Below are 19,243 nucleotides of genomic sequence, written 5' to 3' on the forward strand. Positions count from 1 at the left end.
GTTGTATCTGTTGGCAAGATATTCCCCACATGTTGTATATATGGTTCACTGTGTCTCCGTATGTTTCTATGTGACATTGTTATTGATTTTCTTTTCTGTTTTATTTATTTCCCTTGTTTTTGTTTTCTTTCTTTTTTTCGATATATACAAAAAGTTGTATTTGAATATTTATTTTTTTTAATTTGAAAAATTTTCTTAGTAAATATTATTGATGTTAAGAAACACACAAAGGTTCAGGTAAATGCACTTTATTCTACAAGCCAACAGTAATTAGTCACCTTAACGAGGCTCACGCCCCTCACTACAATAAATTATAGCATAGAAAAAGATGGGAAGAGTGTTTATGTACATACGGAATATGTATAGACACTCGTACAATTATGTATACACAATAGTGTTCCTGACTCTGTTAGTACTGTAGTAAGACCGGGCCTATATACAAGTCTACACTCAGACTCCTGTACACACAGCAAAGTGAATAAATGTGGATTTATATGCACGGACATATGTGTGTATACCAATACAAACAGATATGGCAGTTCAATTCAATCAGCGTATACTTATAACCGTACCATATTTCAGTCTACTTACACTCATAAATAGTTTAGTGTCTCTATGAGGCACATTATATAAATACATATATGTGTGTAAAAAAAAAAAAACTATATACATAGTCACACACATCTACTCACACCTACTGCTACAACGAAGTATACTATAGTCATATACAGCTGTAATCATATTGTGTAAGTATACAGTACCATTGTGCGGATAGTGTAGACATATATACACACACAGGTTGGTATACATGTTATAAATAACGTCAGAATAAAATATGAGGCCGCTCTCTGGATTTGAATTCCGGGTGAAATGAGTCTACTTTCGTTATACAGAAACAACTTTACCCAGAACTTTTTGAATGTTTTTTTTCTAAAAAACCAATAACAATGGTAATTTACATTCCATATAATACCAGCCTTCTAATATTGCTGTGCCTTATGTGTAACCGAACATGTGCAATTCTAGGGAATGTACCAGCATTGACATGTAATGCTACTGTTATAATTATCATTAAACTAGGGCAATATGGATCTCATTGGTCAGTATTACGTAAATGTAATACAGAAACACATGGGACCCTGTCCTGCAATTTATGGAGGCAGCCATCATAATCCCTTCAATCCGCCCGCGAGACACAAACGGTGGGAATGTGTTATATATCATTAAGGGACTGTGATCCAGGGTCACATGTGTAATGTTATATTATCCTCAAATTTGGGAAGAGGATAGAAAGCATAAGGAAAAATATAGACATCTTCTCCTGAGAGTTACAGTAGCTCAGGGGAGACAATAACTCTCAGGAGCCCTGTGTGGTGCCCCTATCCTGACTCCTAGGTGCCCTGTGTGGTGCCCCGATCCTGACTCCAAGGTACCCTGTTCTGACTCCCAGGTTCCCTGTATGGTGCCCCTATACTGACTCTCAGGTGCCCCATTCTGACTCCCAGGTTCCCTGTATTGGTGCCCCTATACTGACTCTCAGGTGCCCTGTTCTGACTCCCAGGTTCCCTCTATGGTGCCACTATACTGACTCTCAGGTGCCCTGTTCTGACTCCCAGGTTCCCTGTATGGTGCCCTTATACTGACTCTCAGGTGCCCTGTTCTGACTCCCAGGTTCCCTGTATGGTGCCCCTATACTGACTCTCAGGTGCCCTGTTCTGACTCCCAGGTTCCCTCTATGGTGCCACTATACTGACTCTCAGGTGCCCTGTTCTGACTCCCAGGTTCCCTGTATGGTGCCCCTATACTGACTCTCAGGTGCCCTGTTCTGACTCCCAGGTTCCCTGTATGGTGCCCCTATACTGACTCTCAGGTGCCCTGTTCTGACTCCCAGGTTCCCTCTATGGTGCCACTATCCTGACTCTCAGGTGCCCGGTTCTGACTCCCAGGTTCCCTGTATGGTGCCCCTATACTGACTCTCAGGTGCCCTGTTCTGACTCCCAGGTTCCCTCTATGGTGCCACTATCCTGACTCTCAGGTTCCCTGTATGGTGCCCCTATACTGACTCTCAGGTGCCCTGTTCTGACTCCCAGCCTATTTCAATGTCTTAAACAATACAGTGATTATCCTCTGCTAAAAGTGGAGATGACTTTGCTTCTATGCAGCCTATAAACCCAGGGAAACGAGACGGACATGGGTAAGAAATGAACTGCACAGATATCATGGGTCCCCTTGGCACTGACAATACATATATGTTAGACATGATATAAATAATACAATACTGCATTAACTTGACAAAAACGAATCCATCTCACAATCCATCTGTTCTCAATATACAGATTCTAAACTTAGAGGTCGATTTACCTCCACATAGGAAAACTGGAAGTCTGGCCCATTGCAACCAATCAGATTATAGCTATCATTTATTTAGCACATTCTAGGAAATGAAAGCTAGCGTGTGATTGGTTGCTATGGGCGAAACCTGCACTTATGACGGTTTAGTAAATCTACCAGGTGGTGGGAAGAATACTTTGCCATGAAAGTATGTTTTGTACAGCTAATAACCCATATCTGGCACTAAGCAGTTATACCAGCAGCATAGTAGTCTATATGCACTGCTTCTATACCACTCATATCTGTACAAACAAAGAATTTCTAATCCATTTGTAGTGTATATAAAATACACAAAGTACACATCAGTATATCTGGCTGCCATAATAGAACCACAACGTAGCATTATTGCACAAAGTTCTGCATAAAGAAACATAGAAAGTGATGGCAAATGGTACAAACCTATTTTCCTTTGTGACTTTTCCTAGGCTTATCAATCCATTCTGGTAATTAGTACTAATCTATATAATAATTTCCTACGGTCTGTCCCTGAACGCGAAGGGACCAATTCCACCGCCAGGGAGACGGGACAAACCTAGAAGAGGAGCGGGGAATTTTACAGTATGAGAGCGAGAGTGGTGGTGCACAGAGTGTGGGGGTGGGAATGGTGTTGGTGGCCGGACACAGCATGTATCGTGAAAGATCAATTAGATACATTTAAACAGTGTATGCTTATCTTATAATAAATATAACCTAGTCACTTAAAGGCAACAACCGTTTAAAAAAAAAAAAGGACTAAGTAACTTTTAGTGTACTACCCTTTTAAAGAAAATGGTACCCCATCGCATTTACACACACTGAGTGCAGCCATTATGTGGGTTACATCAAAATGTGAATGTACTAAGTACGTCACGGACGCCACTTTTTTTTTTTAATCAATAGGCTGCATTCTCTGGAAATATTGGAATTGAGATATATATGTAGTGTTCACTCTAGGGGCAGGGTGCTAATCAGTGAGGAGGGCATATTTACATTTCCAAAGGCAAAATTTTTACGAGATGTATCGCTACAGCAACATATATATATATATATATATATATATATATATATATATATATAGTTATATATAAGCTATTCAGGAGGCGCTCACGTTATTTATATTCCTTCCCCTGGTGCCCTCCCAGGAAGTCCACAGTTCAGAGCACCACAATATATGCAGGTAGGCGGCACTCAAGTAAATGAACCACACAAGGCGCAGGGTAACCCTGGTGACGATGAGTTAACATCGAAACGTTGGTCAATCCCTGTGCTTTATTTACCTGACTGCTGCCTAGCTACAACTATATATATATAAATAAATACAACTTAATGGCTGCTTCTACTGGGGGCGACGGGTACACTTTGCACCTTAGTCCTCCAGCTTCAAAAGTGTTAATTACGTTAATGTCGTTCTTTCTGTAGCCTAACATTTTATTTGACCTAATTCTGACAGGTCATGACATGGGGATTTCCTTGTTTGGGCGCAACGGGATAATTATTAGCTTGTAGAAGTAGACTAGTCAGAAGAGCACTGAGAAAGGACAGTTTCGATCTTAGAGACACCAATCAAGGCCTCGGTGGCGTACTTACAGCGATGCATCCTCCAAAACGGGACATTAACCTCTGGCACTTCGACGACCAAATCCCTTTTCTCGAGATGCGTCCAATTAATATACACAAGAGGCATTTGAAAATAAAAGGCTAGAGATTTCGCATGAATAACTGACCCATGATATTATATACACCGCCGATTCTATACAATTGCCGTAACTTCCCCATGTGCGTTTTTTTTTGTGTTGCTGTTATTTCTGTACTTATTTTAGGCTCTAAAAAGTGGTGACTTTTAATTGTGTGTCACAAACAAATTTGAACCATCCCTCTCTGCCAGAATCTGCTAAAGGATATATATTAAATTATAAACACCTATTTAAAAATGACAAGTGCCTAACAAGGAACATTCTTTAGAAGTCATTTACCAACCTTTCCTTCTTTCCTACTAGACAGTTTTAAAAGAAAAACATTTTTCCATGCCTGCAATAAAAGGACGACGCATGTGAACGGTGTTGGGCCGGGGGTTTAGGAGAGCTGTAGTGTGTGCACATCTTGTTTAAAAACTGAAAATACTGTACAATATTCATGTTTTTGTCCCGACATGTGGCAAGTGCCACATACCCGTCGTAACACAGGAACTTCTAGCTTCCGACCAACATCATATAAATACACGTTCGGTGAAACGGTGGGGCATTACAGTACGTGAGGCGCAAGGTGGGCAATCCGTTACCTCTGCAGCGGTGCAAAAAAATTCAAGAGTTAAAAAGTCGTAACAGAGAGGGGGCAGTTTGTGTCTTGGTGGGAACGAGGGTCTGAGAGGCCGAAAGAAAATGGAAATTCAACAAGTAGTAGGAGAGGGATATTATATTGCTGTGTCCATGCTGAAAGGAGGCAGTCAATGGACAGAAAGTTAAAGAGACGAGTGATGAAAACTTCTCCTCCCTTTGGGTTACGTTTTTCCATCCCAAGTGCAACATTCCAAGAGTCTAATGAGGTCACATCTCTCTTCCACGGTTCCATGTGCCACTTTCTCTTTCTTACATGCTACCTCTATTCCTGCATCTGCAGTTTTTTTTTATAAGTCCATGCAGCAGGAATTTAGGTGTCCTGTGCCCCTCATTTTACTAATATTTAGGTCTCCTTCATCCCTCTTCTACTTCAGGAAACGTTTTTACCTACCCACCTCACTGCCTCAAACCTGTGTTACACAGATGGTGCCTCACTAATCCCCTGCCCAGCTGCTCCTCCCGCCACTGCCCTGTGCCGCCTCTCGCAGTGGCCGCGGTGTCTCATGAAGCTGTCTCTCCACATAAACTTCTTGGCGCACACTTCACATTCGTATGGTTTCACTCCAGTGTGCGTCTTCATGTGCTCCGTTAGGTGATGCTTCATCTTGAACTTTTTCCCGCATACAGGACAGTCGAAGGGGCGTAAGTTGAGGTGCATATTGACGTGACGATCGCGCATGCTCTTGTGGGAGAACGCTTTCCCGCAATGGCACAGGAATATTTTGCCACCTTCTCCCTGGCTCGCCCCTGACCCACCTTGACCAGCTGCTCCGTGACCCGAGGGCAAAACCAGCAGCTGATTTCCTTGCATGTCCAGAGGCAGGAGAGGAGGACCCTGTGGGTAACCTGAGCCATTGCCTGATCCTTCCTCATAGGGCATGCCATCTGAAGGCTCACAGAAATTCACCTGTTCCTCTGGGGCATTGAGAGTGCGAACATCACTAATACTCAACTGATCTTTCTCTTCTTCTTCCTCAAGCTCCTCGTCGTCCTCTTCCTCCTCACCTTCACAGGTTAACAGCAAACCCTGGTGAGGTCGCTCCTTTTTCACGTACACCCAGTGTCTCTGCGGCACAATGCTAGGCCGTCTGTAGCTGGAGAAGCTGGCGACAGAGACCTCGCCTCCGCTGTGATCTTCTTCACCACTGACCTCTTCTGCAGCCTCGCTAGCAACATCACTCCTCCTCCGACTCCTCTCACCACAAGATTCTGGTGGGGCCTCACGTGGACTGAAGTAGTTGCTACTGCTTGGGGACTGGTTCTCGCTGGCTCTGCCAGAGTGAGGTCTCTGTGGGGTGGGGCCACTGCTGCTCCCTGCTCCTTCTCCGCTAACGGAGCTGCTGCTGCTACCTCGAGACTCTTTCAGAAGCTCAGAGCACTTATCAACGACATGCCACATCTGGAGCACACTGCCCACTGTCAGGTAATTGACGATCTCATCAGCCAGCATAGTCAGGCGACCCGTGTAGGCGGCACACAGCACGGCCTCAAATGCCCCTGGATCTACAACACCGGGCAAGGCCACGCAGCTCATTCCTTTGAGCAGCACCTGGTCATGGAAGTATGGCGAGGAGGCAGCCAGCACCGCGCGATGGGCGCGGAAGACCCGGCCTTGAGCGTGGATGGACACGTCGCAGAGCTTCCCTTCCACGCGCTGCTGGTTGAGACTCTCCAGGAGAGAACTGGCCACATCTGGAAAGTCCACATGGATGAGAGGGCCAGTGGTGTCCATGATAACGCAGAAAATGTGGGGAAGCACCTGAAAAAGAGAGATGTAAAGTTAGTGAGACGTACACACAAATAAAGATATTAAATTCAAAGTGACTCCATTTTGCTTTGCTCCCAACTCTGACTCAGCCCAATAGTGTACAGAAGGAGAAAATTCAACACCACAGTTTTGTCTCCACACAATGCCCCCCCCTGTGTCATCCATGTCTGACTGCCACCTTCCTTTATAGACTGTAAGCGCTCATGAGCAGGGTCCTCCTCCCTCGTGTACCCTCCTCTCCTAGCCAATGCCATAATATCCTCCATTTGACATCCCTTTTTGCAATCAGTGCCTCTGAGCCTGTCTGCTGTGGCCATAAACTGGTGTAGACGATCAGCCCTGTGCTAGTTGCCTGGTTATGGTGAACGAAGTGCAATTTTGATTACCATAAACAGTATTTATATTATTGTTTTGTCATCTTATGTTTATACTGTACATTTATGCACTTTTTGTCCAATTATGTTTGCATTGTACTCTTCTATGCACCCTGTCCAGCACCGAGCAGGCCCCTTGTGGCACCCCATAAATAAACTAAATAATAATAATAATTCTTACTCTCCCCAGAAGTGGTCATCCAACAAATAGAATTTCAAGAGCACGGCATATATTTTAGGATATTGCAAAGTGTACCCCATGTAAACGTAAAAGGACCTGCAGGGTAATGTCAGTGTATATGAGTCCGCCATCAGCCAAACACTGAACAAGGTAAGTGTCCATGGGAGGATAGCAGGGGTGCAGTCACTACTCTCCAAGAACATTGCTGCCTCTTTACAGTTTCCTAATGCGCACCTGGATGAGCCAGAAATTGTTTGCTTAAATAATAAATGTTCGATGAAAACCAAACACTTTATTCCAACATAAGAACCTCATCCCAACCATGAGACACGGTGGTGGCAGTATCATGGTTTGGGGCCAGGATGTTGTCATCATTGATGGGACTATGAATTCTGGCTTGTACCAGCTGGACACTGTCCGGGTATTTGTCTGTGAAGTGGAAAGGGGCTTGCAGCAAGACAGCGGCTCTAGCCACACGAGTCGGTCTACAATAGAACGGTTGTAACAGAAGAAATGTCGTGTTTGGAATGACTGAGTCCAGACCTTAATCCTACAGAAACATTGTGGCAGAACCTGCAGCAGAGCGCTGATGTAAGAAAGCCACCGACATCCATGATCTGAAGCAGTTCTGTAAGGAGTTGATGGCCGGGACTGATTATCAATTAACACATTTATGCAGAAATGTAGAAAATTCTAAAGTTCTAGCACTACTGTCTATAGGGCCTGATTCAACTGCGATAGTATTCTTATCCATTGCGATCGCTATGCCGTCGGAGCACTACACAAGGACGCCCACCTTACCTTACACACATTCGTAATGTTTAGCAGGACTGCGAGAACATCGGTACAATAGAGTACCATCGCTGCCTCACGCACACTTGCACAAGCCCGGACCTTACTCAGAAATCCGGACCTTACTCAGAAATTGCTAACTTCCACGCACACTATGAGACCTCAGGCTGCGTACGGCATTGCAGTGGATAATTTATGCACGCTCATGCAACGGCATTCAAACGCACTGGCACGCCTGCGTTTCCCCAACCACCTCCCCGTCAACTCCCACAAACGGCACTTCCTGTCAATCACTCTGCGATGGGTCTGCGTAGTCACTGTGATCGTTGCAGTTCGCGCACTGCATATGCATGCACAGAACGCAACAATGGGCTGATTACGTGCGTTTTAGCAACTGCGATCCTTGCAGGCCCATAATAGGGAGAATTTTTTTTCTCTTTAAATGCTTGGAACATCTCCTGCTAGGCCGGGAGAGTTTAAAAACCTACCCCTGGATAACGATTGTCACAGATCTGATGTAATACAAGTAAAACACGAAGAAACACATCAGATCATTAATCTATGAGACCAAGCTTAGCTGGATCATCTGGCCCGATGCATACACATCCATTGTACAGATGTATGCACTGCCGATGTATAAATCAGGGGCTGCCAAGAGAAAGCGCTTACAGGACACTGTAGCACATTAGATAACAGAGACACTTTAGCACACGACCCCGGTCAGGTGCTCTATATATCATTTACCCAGGTTGCGCATAACTTTGGGATATTTCTGCCACTAAATGAATGACGCAGATGTATTGTCCCATATCATTCTATATATTATATGGTGACCGATGTTAAAAGAACATCATTGTGCACATAATTCAGAAATCTTGCATTATATTTTATTTGACCCCTTCAAAAAAAAACGTCAACTATTATTAAGTTGCATATCAATGATTCTTAATGAATTTTGATATGTCTAATAATACACATATATTGTAGTGTTTAACTCACTTCAGAATAATTTGTACACATCTATTGAGCTATAGAATAGCAATCTATAAAGTTAGGAAGTATTAGCGCTGGTCTTGTTTTAGTGCACCCCCTCTTAGTGATAGTGATGTCTGTTCTTAGGTTGGTTAGGTTAGGTTGTGTATAAGCAGGGTGCTCTTTGGTCTTTAGGTTGTGTACGAGCAGCGTGCTCTTTGGTCTTTAGGTTGTGTACGAGCAGAGTGCTCTTTGGTCTTTAGGTTGTGTATGAGCAGGGTGCTCTTTGGTCTTTAGGTTGTGTACGAGCAGGGTGCTCTTTGGTCTTTAGGTTGTGTATGAGCAGGGTGCTCTTTGGTCTTTAGGTTGTGTATGAGCAGGGTGCTCTTTGGTCTTTAGGTTGTGTACGAGCAGAGTGCTCTTTGGTCTTTAGGTTGTGTACGAGCAGAGTGCTCTTTGGTCTTTAGGTTGTGTATGAGCAGGGTGCTATTTGGTCTTTAGGTTGTGTACGAGCAGGGTGCTCTTTGGTCTTTAGGTTGTGTATGAGCAGGGTGCTCTTTGGTCTTTAGGTTGTGTATGAGCAGGGTGCTATTTGGTCTTTAGGTTGTGTATGAGCAGGGTGCTCTTTAGGTTGTGTATGAGCAGGGTGCTCTTTGGTCTTTAGGTTGTGTACGAGCAGGATGCTCTTTGGTCTTTAGGTTGTGTACGAGCAGGGTGCTCTTTGGTCTTTAGGTTGTGTACGAGCAGAGTGCTCTTTGGTCTTTAGGTTGTGTACGAGCAGAGTGCTCTTTGGTCTTTAGGTTGTGTACGAGCAGGGTGCTCTTTGGTCTTTAGGTTGTGTACGAGCAGAGTGCTCTTTGGTCTTTAGGTTGTGTATGAGCAGGGTGCTCTTTGGTCTTTAGGTTGTGTACGAGCAGAGTGCTCTTTGGTCTTTAGGTTGTGTACGAGCAGGGTGCTCATTGGTCTTTAGGTTGTGTACGAGCAGGGTGCTCTTTGGTCTTTAGGTTGTGTACGAGCAGAGTGCTCTTTGGTCTTTAGGTTGTGTATGAGCAAGGTGCTCTTTGGTCTTTAGGTTGTGTATGAGCAGGGTGCTCTTTGGTCTTTAGGTTGTGTACGAGCAGAGTGCTCTTTGGTCTTTAGGTTGTGTATGAGCAGGGTGCTCTTTGGTCTTTAGGTTGTGTATGAGCAGGGTGCTCTTTGGTCTTTAGGTTGTGTATGAGCAGGGTGCTATTTGGTCTTTAGGTTGTGTATGAGCAGGGTGCTCTTTAGGTTGTGTATGAGCAGGGTGCTCTTTGGTCTTTAGGTTGTGTACGAGCAGGATGCTCTTTGGTCTTTAGGTTGTGTACGAGCAGAGTGCTCTTTGGTCTTTAGGTTGTGTACGAGCAGAGTGCTCTTTGGTCTTTAGGTTGTGTATGAGCAGGGTGCTATTTGGTCTTTAGGTTGTGTATGAGCAGGGTGCTCTTTGGTCTTTAGGTTGTGTACGAGCAGGGTGCTCTTTGGTCTTTAGGTTGTGTACGAGCAGGGTGCTCTTTGCCTCTTGTCTGTACCTTATCCATCACCCTCGTATGTCCCTGTTTGTATGTACAATTATTTTTGGTGGGAGTTATCGTACTGACTTTTGAGTGCAAGTAATTCAGTATACTTTCGTTTTCAATGGTTTTTTTTTCACATATTAAACCATATATAAATCGCACTTTGTTTATGCACCTGTTTAACATGCATTTAGAATGCAATAACAAATTGGCGCTTAATGTGAAGGAAGTTGTATTGAAATGGAACAAATAGCGTTTAAAATGGAAAAAAAACTCAGCACTGCAGCACCACACAAATATGTACGTAAAATGACAAGTATGTACCCTGTCATTTTGTACAATGATTTTATTTTTGTGTCCATTTCGCTGTTTTAGGTGCAGAATTTGGCAGCATATGTAGCCTCAGGAAGGCAAATTAAAACGAGCTAAAAAAAATGCAGAAAATGAATAATGAAGCGGAATTTAGAATATAAGAGAGATGCAGGAGTGGGACACAAGGAATGACAGCTGGTTTCTTTTATACATCAAAGAGAAGGGGACTCACCAGCTCGATAATCTTATACGTACCTTGCACCCTGTGTTATTGGAATAAATAATAGGAGGAGGGACATTGGGTGCACATTACGCAGCAAAAGGAGTACCCATGCAATTGCAAAAAGAAGGCGCACAACACAACAAATACACAAAAAGGTGCAGGATTATATATTCATCTCTTTCCAGGTAAACTAAAGCCATCTTCCATTACTGATGATTTTCACTGCAAGAATAGTCTGTATCGAAAGCTTGATTTACAACTGTGAGGCTGCATCTTCCCCCGACCATTAATTAGCCTGTTAAACAAACTGCTAAAACATTCCCTCCCACTGTACCAGCTGACCTAGCTTCTCCTGCAAAAGGGACTCATTCTAAAGCCTGCACACACAGGCTTGGCCTGCCACTATAGCCTGCATCTGAAGCATGTCGTCTGAAGCATGGAGTTAAACCCGGAGTTGGAGATGGATTTGGTCTACTTTCTAACCAAAAAATGAAACCATTCCTCAAACACAGCAGCACAGGAATGCTACCACTCCACCTTCGATTCAACATCCCTGAGACTGGGTTCGGGTGCTGTCTCATGCTGCAGACAAATCGCACTACACCAACGGCTGGATGCCTGGCTTTTTTGCAGATTACTCTATTCATTTATTTCTGATTAACTTTTAATGCTGTCACCATTTTTTTTAATACGCCCCTTTATACCTTTGTATTCAGCTTCTTATTCATTTTTATTTTTTCTCTCTCCACCTGGACGTTATACTTCCGCTACTTGCACACCCTGCCAGATGTAACCTACGCAGTGCGCTCCAGGTGGTTATTTCTAGGGCAGGATGAATAAACACATGGATATATTCATTCAGTGTATTTCATATTACAAATGCTTCAGTCACCCTCAGGTGCATAAATATTGGGACATTGACAGAATTTTCATATTTTGGCCTCTATTCACCACCACAATGGCTTTGAAATGAAACAAACAAGATGTGCTTTAACTGCAGACTTACAGATTTAATTTGAGGGTAATTACATCCAAATCAGGTAAACGGTGTAGGAATTACAACGGTTTCTATATGTGCCTCCCACTTTTTAAGGGGCCAAAAGTAATGGGACTATCAACTCAAAAGCTATTTCATGGACAGGTATGGGCTATTCCCTCGTTATTTCATTATCAATTAAGCAGGTAAAAGGTCTGGAGTTGATTCTAGGTGTGACATTTGCATTTGGAATCAGTTGCTGTCGACTCTCAATATGAGATCCAAAGAGCTGTCACTATCAGTGAAGCAAGCCATCATTAGGCTGAAAAATCAAAACAAACCCATCAGAGAGATAGCAAAAACATTAGGTGTGGCCAAATCAACTGTTTGGAACATTCTTAAAAAGAAAGAACGCACCGGAGAGCTCAGCAACACCAAAAGACCCGGAAGACCACAGAAAACAACTGTGGTGGATGACAGAAGAATTATTTCCCTGGTGAAGAAAAACCCCTTCACAACAGTTGGCCAAATCAAGAACACTCTCCAGGAGGTAGGTGTATATGTGTCAAAGTCAACAATCAAGAGAAGACTTCACAAGAGTGAATATAGAGGGTTCACCACAAGATGTAAACCATTGGTGAGCCACAAAAACAGGAAGACCAGATTAGAGTTTGCCAAACAACATCTAAAAAAGCCATTACAGTTCTGGAACCACATCCTATGGACAGATGAGACAAAGATCAACTTGTACCAGAGTGATGAGAAGAGTATGGAGAAGGAAAGGAACTGCTCATGATCCAAAACATACCACCTCATCAGTGAAGCATGGTGGTGGTAGTGTCATGGCGTGGGCATGTATGGCTGCCAATGGAACTGGTTCCCTTGTATTTATTGATGATGTGACTGCTGACAAAAGCAGCAGAATTAATTCTGAAGTGTTTCGGGCAATATTATATGCTCATATTCAGTCAAATGCTTCAGAACTCATTGGATGGCGCTTCACAGTGCAGATGGACAATGACCCGAAGCATACTGCAAAAGCAACCAAAGAGTTTTTTAAGGCTAAAAAGTGGAATGTTATGCAATGGCCAAGTCAATCCCCTGACCTGAATCCGATTGAGCATGCATTTCACTTGATGAAGACAAAACTGAAGGGAAAATGCCCCAAGAACAAGCAGGAACTGAAGACATTTGTCTATGCGTTCCAGACTTCAGGCTGTAATTGCCTGCAAAGGATTTGCAACAAAGTATTAAAAAGTGAAAGTTAGATTTAGGATTGTTTAGTTTGTCCCATTACTTTAGCCCCTTAAAAAGTGGGAGGCACATATAGAAACCGTTGTAATTCCTACACCGTTCACCTGATTTGGATGTAATTACCCTCAAATTAAATCTGAAAGTCTGCAGTTAAAGCAGTTTGTTTCATTTCAAAGCCATTGTGGTGGTGAATAGAGGCCAAAATATGAAAATTCTGTCAATGTCCCAATATTTATGCACCTGACTGTATGTCATGCCCGAACTGCATCACCATTTGCTGTATTTCCCACATTTGAGGTTCATGCTATACGCCTCTTCCAACCAGTACTCCTCCGTTTAGCTGTCATTTACCGTCCCCCTGGCCCTCCCTCCAAATTCCTTGACAACTTCACTTCCTGGCTCCCTCACTTTCTATCCTCTGATCTTCCCTCCATTATCCTAGGTGATTTTAATGTTCCAATGGACATTCCCACAGAATCCTCTGCCTCTAAACTCCTTACTCTCACCTCTTCATTTGGTCCCTCCCAATGGACCTCCTCACCCTCCCATGTGAGTGGGCACTCGCTTGACCTGGTCTTTACTCACCGTTGTGATATTTCTGATTACTCCAATTCTCCATCTCTGACCATCACCTTCTCTCTTTTAACTTATCCCTCTCTGCTTCCCCTCTTCTACATCCTAAGGCCACCATCACTAAGTGTAACACTGAGGCTATTGACTCTGTTGCTTTTTCCTCCCTGATGGACTCTCTTCTCTCCTCTATCCTCTCTCTCTCCTGTCCTGAATATGCCACTTCCCTGTACAATGCCTCCCTTACTTCTGCTCTTGACTCTGCTAATCCGGCAGTAACTACTCACCCTCGCAGATCAACACCTCAACCCTGGCAATCCAAATACACCAGATACCTGCAAAAGTGTTCACGAATTGCCGAGTGTCAGTGGAGGAATTCACGCTCTAGGGCAGAATTCCTCCATTTCAAATGTATTCTCTCATCCTACAGTGCTGCCCTGTCCCTCTCCAAACAATCATATTACAAGAACCTCATCTCCTCCCAGTCCTCAAACCCCCGGCGTCTCTTTGCCACTTTCCATCCTCTGCCCTTCACCTCTTCGCCTACCCTCCTTGCTCTCTACCCTTGACTTTGCCACCTACTTTACATCTAAAATTGACTCCATACGTGAAGACGGGATGCAGTCAGGAAGCCGACCGCCAAAAAGCCAACCGCCGGCTTCCCAACTGTGCTATCCCGACAGGGGACTAATGATAGGCGTCGAAATCCCGACGCCTATCATTATCCCTACACTGGGAACCCGACGCCTGGCATACCGAACGAAGTTTAGACGGGTGGCGGGTGTGGACAGCTGCGGGGGGTAGGAGGCTTAGGGGCTCCCGGGGGGACTTAGGGGTAGGCACCCCCCAGGAGGGTTAGGCTAGGGGAAGGTTAGGTTTAGGCTGCAGGGAGGGGGGGTTAGGTTTAGGCATCCCCAAAGGTGGGTTAGGGGACAGGTTAGGGATAGTTGGTTACTTACCTTGTCCGGATCTTCACTGCTGCCGGTCTTCCGGCGTCGGGATTTGACATAGGTCCGGCGGTCATTCATACCAATCCCGTGAGGATATATTATCCCATCAGGCCCTCAACACTCCTGCCCCTCCTTTCCCTGACCACACCGCCCCATCTGTCTCACCAACTCTGACATCCTTCTCCCCTGTTTGTGGAGAGGAAGTCATGGCCCTCCTTCCACCTCCCCCCTTGACCCTATCCCTTCCCGTCTCCTCTGTTACCTGTCTCCTTCTGCCTGTATCCATCTTGCCCACCTCCTCAATTTCTCCCTATCATCTGGCACTGTCCCTTCTGCTTTCAAACATGCCCTTGTCTCCCCCATTCTTATAAAACCTACCCTTGATCCTAACACACTCTCCAACTACCGACCCATCTCTCTCCTCCCTTTTGCTTCCAAACTCCTTGAGCGTAATGTTTACAACCGTCTTACCACCTTTCTTTCCTCCCACTCCCTCCTTGACTCATTTCAATCTGGCTTACGTTCTCTCCACTCCATTGAAACTGCCCTCACGAAAGTATGCAATGACCACCTTGCTGCCAAATCCAAGGGCCACTACTCTCTGTTCATTCTCCTTGACCTCTCTGCTGCATTTGACATTGTAGACCACCCTCTCCTCCTGCAAATCCTTCACTCTCTTGGTCTACGTGATACTGCCCTCTCGTGGCTGTCCTCCTGCCTCTGATTGTTCCATCTCTGTCTCCTCTCATGATTCCTTCCCCCCCACTTCCACTAACAATAGGAGTCCCCCAAGGTTCTGTTCTTGGACAATACCTATTCTCCCTATATACGTCCGCTTTATGGTGAACTCATCAACCCTTTTGACCTCTAATATCATCTCTATGCTGATGATACTCAAATCTACCTTTCCACGCCTGACCTCTCCCCCTCTCTCCTCACCCGTATCTCCAACTGTCTCTCTGCTATCTCTTCCTGGATGTCCCAGCGCTTTCTTAAACTTAACATGTCTAAGACAGAGCCTCTCATTACCTCACTTCCCACAATTTAATTATCTATTGATGGCACAACTATCTCCTCTAGCCCCAAAGTGCGCTGTCTTGGAGTTATCCTAGACTCCTCCCTCTCCTATAACCACACATTCAGCACCTCTCGCAGTCCTGCTGTTTCCATCTCAAACATATTTCCAGGATTAGATCCTTCCTCACCCTGGATGCTACTAAAACCCTCATCCACTCACAGATTGGACTACTGTAACCTTCTCCTAGCTGGCCTCCCAGTTTCCCACCTCTCTCCATTACAATCGGTCCCCAATGCTGCTGCTCGGCCCATCTTCCTCTCCAAACATTCTACATCTGCTTCCCCTCCCCTTCAAGCCCTACACTGGCTCCCCTTCCCCTTCAGATGCCCGCCCGTCCACTTCGCTCAACAAATGCACGCTGCCTCTCTTGCCAACTGATTACTTCCTCCCACCTCCAAGATTTTGCCCGTGCTGCGCCATACCTTTGAAACTCTCTCCCTCTCAGACCCTCCACCTCTCTACAAATCTTCAAATGGGCTCTCAAGACCCACTACTTAAGGCCTTCCAGCCCTCATCCTAACCCACTTCAGGCTCTTTCCTCCCTATCTTCCCCTTCTATGTCACACCTGTCTATCTGCCCCTCCCCTTTAGAATGTAAGCTCTCACGAGCAGAAACCTCTTCCCTCATGTGCTTCTCCTTACACTTTCTTCTACTCCTTACTCCCCACAAGGGCACCTAACACGTGACTGCTAACTCCCTGCTGCTTATTGTGAGCGTTTTAATTGATATTGCAGCAATGTATATAAATTGTGTCCTTGTCCTGCACTGTAAGTTACTCGTTTCTTGTTCACTTATTAGTTTATGTACTCTGTAAGGCGCTGCGGAACACTTGTGGCGCCATATAAAGGATAATAATATTTGCTATTCCGTTTTGTACCATGTACTTCCACCCCACTGTATACTATACTGGTGTGCTATACCTCCACTAAAGTGCATCCTCCATGGGCAGGATGTACTTCACGTGGATCTACTCACACAGGGTATAATATACTGCCACACACGTGCCAGTTCTCCTATATATGCCTTGGGTCCTTGTATGGCTTATCTCCCACAGTGCAACCTTCGTAGTGCACCCCACATGGCTGCCTCACCTGGTACACTCGTGGATGGGATGAAAAATACATGGGCCTGACTATTAAAGTGGTTCCCTACTCCTAGCGTTAGGATGCTGCAACCACCCATTTTGTGTCATTTCTTTAAGGTGTAACCAATTCCACCCAGGGTAATCCTACGTAGTGCGCCCAAGACGGCTGCCTCATCTGGTAACTTTCGTGGGTGGAATATATAACCATTGGAAGCTATTTCCCAAAATATCTGCACCAAACCTGCAATATGCTTAGTGCTCTCTAGGTTTCGTTTGATTTTAATATTCTCGGTGTGGTTTTCTATTTTTTTTGCAAGACCAAATCCTTGTACAATGTACCATGTTTTCTGATGTCTGTAAACGACTTTGAGTCCTACGGGAGAAAAGCGCTATATAAATAAAATTATTATTATTAATTGTAGAAGCGAGGGAGACAGGACAGCTTTAGGAGAGGAGGACCAGGTGCCGGAGGAAGTATGGGAGTGGGGTGAAGCATATTTTGACCGGCTGCGTCCCGCGCTCCCTAACTAGTTAGCTGTTTAACGGACATGACATACGTCCTGCCCCCAGCCTTGCTGCCTTCTTTGATTTATTTCAATGTCCTAGAGTGCTGCCATTCCTTGTGTAAGTACTCTACTCTGTATGGAGGGCACCTGGGCAAGTTACGTCACAGAGGTGTGTGCCAGTCCATTGGAACTCTTTACTATTTTGTTTGTTGATCTTGACCAAGGTGTTTGAAACGTCAACCATACCCTATGCTGCTGCTGCCAATTATGTATTACATTTTGTTTTTAAAACAATCGGTGAGTGCTCTTTTCACCCTGGATTTTTATCTGGCAGCTTGATGGTGTAATGGTTAGTGTTACTGCCTAACAGCACTGAAGTTGTGGGTTTGATTTCCACCACATTCTATATGGAGTTTGTATGTTCTCCCCATGCTTACGTGGGTTTCCTAAAGTTTCATCCCACACTCCAAAAACAGTGCTAGGTGAATTGGCTACTGACAAAAATTAACCCTAATGTGTGTGTACACAGCCTGTGTCATGGCAGTTAGGTGCTGATTGGCTGGTACTTTATCTCTCTTGACTTTATCACCATCCAAGGCTTTTAAGTAAATAGACCGCATAGGCAGCGGTTCAATTCAAAGCTGATGACGAATATCCCCAGGAGGGAGCCCCCGGCGCTATTCAATTCAGCGCGACGTTTGGTCCGACTAAAGAATTTCTTCTCGCACCCCCCTGGGGGTGTATGGAAAAAATCCAACGAAAGTGCCGGCCGTGCGGCTGTTTGCCGGCATAGCGCGGCGCTAACAGCTTTGCGGCTGGCACTTTAGTCAGAGAATGCCAGTTCTCGTGACTAAACACCCAGGTTAAGTTGCGAGAACCGGCATTCTCCAACTTAACTGAGCGCTGAATTGAATCGCGGCCACAGATTGTAAGCTCCACTGGGGCAGGGACGATCACGAATTAAATGAAATATTCTCTGTAAAGCGCTGCGGAATATGTACGTACTATATAAATAACGGGTAATAATAATAATATTCCCTTCACCCTGTAGCTGGCGCATCCCAAAAGTTCAACTTCAGGTATGAGTGCATGTTATTCTCATGTACTCACTAATATATATGCACTTGTTGGGTGTGTGTGTGTATATATATATATATATACACACACACACACACATACATATATATATATATATATATATACACATACATATAGCTACATACACACACAGCCATTGGTGTGCAGATGCCCAGGGAGGTGGCTACTGTGTATAACTGTGCTGCAGCCTCCTCCATCCTCACTGTATAACCAATACACACCCGGTACAGTGCCTGTAGTCTGTATATAAAGGATGTAATCACCCACATACCACCTGTGAGAGCCACACTCCCGCCAGCTGGGCCCCTGTGGGGGCCACACTCAGAGCAGCACCAGCCCCTGCCCCCGGCATTATATAACAACACCCGCACACAACAGTTTATCACCATCTCACCCCAGGATGTTCTCTTCTCTCGCTGCCTCTTTAACACCCTCTGTGTCTCAGGCCTCCTCAGACTCCGCCCCCTACGTTAAAGGCGCGCAGGCGCACTGGGCTTTGCCACAGGGTGCCGCGGTCGACCGACGAAAATGTTTTTGCCTTTAAGGATGAAATCACAAGCGCCGCCGCCGCAGATTGGTCCGTGTTCCCCTGTAGGACGCGCCCATTTTTGTTTCTGGCGATCTCGTCCGCTGGGCCCGGAGAGCCGGGCGTGATTGGAGCAGGAAACTGTCGGTCAAAGACAGAGGGGCGGGTTAAGAGCTGTCCTGCGTCGTGATTGGCGGGCGAGCTAAATAGAGGGCTTTGTGTGTGGATTCAGGGACACAATGTACACGGACAGATTTATGTCTCACACTCGCTGTGTGTGTGGTATATACAGAGCATGGTGCATTACTGAACGCCTATCTATATGTCAGCTGACCTATAG

General features: G+C 45.0%; 1 protein-coding gene across 1 annotated transcript; it reads right to left on the reverse strand.

Annotated features, from left to right (window-relative positions):
• Positions 1 to 240: 240 nt before the first annotated feature.
• On the reverse strand, positions 241 to 18,849 carry LOC148506497 (zinc finger and BTB domain-containing protein 22-like). Its single transcript, XM_088446619.1, has 2 exons — positions 18,772 to 18,849; positions 241 to 6,465 (listed from the first exon to the last, which is right to left on the reverse strand). The coding sequence occupies exon 2, from the start codon at positions 6,436 to 6,438 to the stop codon at positions 5,122 to 5,124; it is 1,317 nt and encodes a 438-aa protein (XP_088302745.1). The 5' UTR covers positions 6,439 to 6,465; positions 18,772 to 18,849; the 3' UTR covers positions 241 to 5,121.
• Between the last annotated feature and the right edge of the window lie 394 nt (positions 18,850 to 19,243).

This window comes from Taudactylus pleione, unplaced genomic scaffold (genome assembly GCF_031769625.1).
Source record: "Taudactylus pleione unplaced genomic scaffold, aTauple2 ptg000400l, whole genome shotgun sequence".
Lineage (NCBI taxonomy): Eukaryota > Metazoa > Chordata > Amphibia > Anura > Myobatrachidae > Taudactylus > Taudactylus pleione.

Bases quoted from the DNA above. Each gene is read 5' to 3' on its own strand.
- LOC148506497 (XM_088446619.1), bottom strand. From the start codon at position 6,438: ATGGACACCACTGGCCCTCTCATCCATGTGGACTTTCCAGATGTGGCC.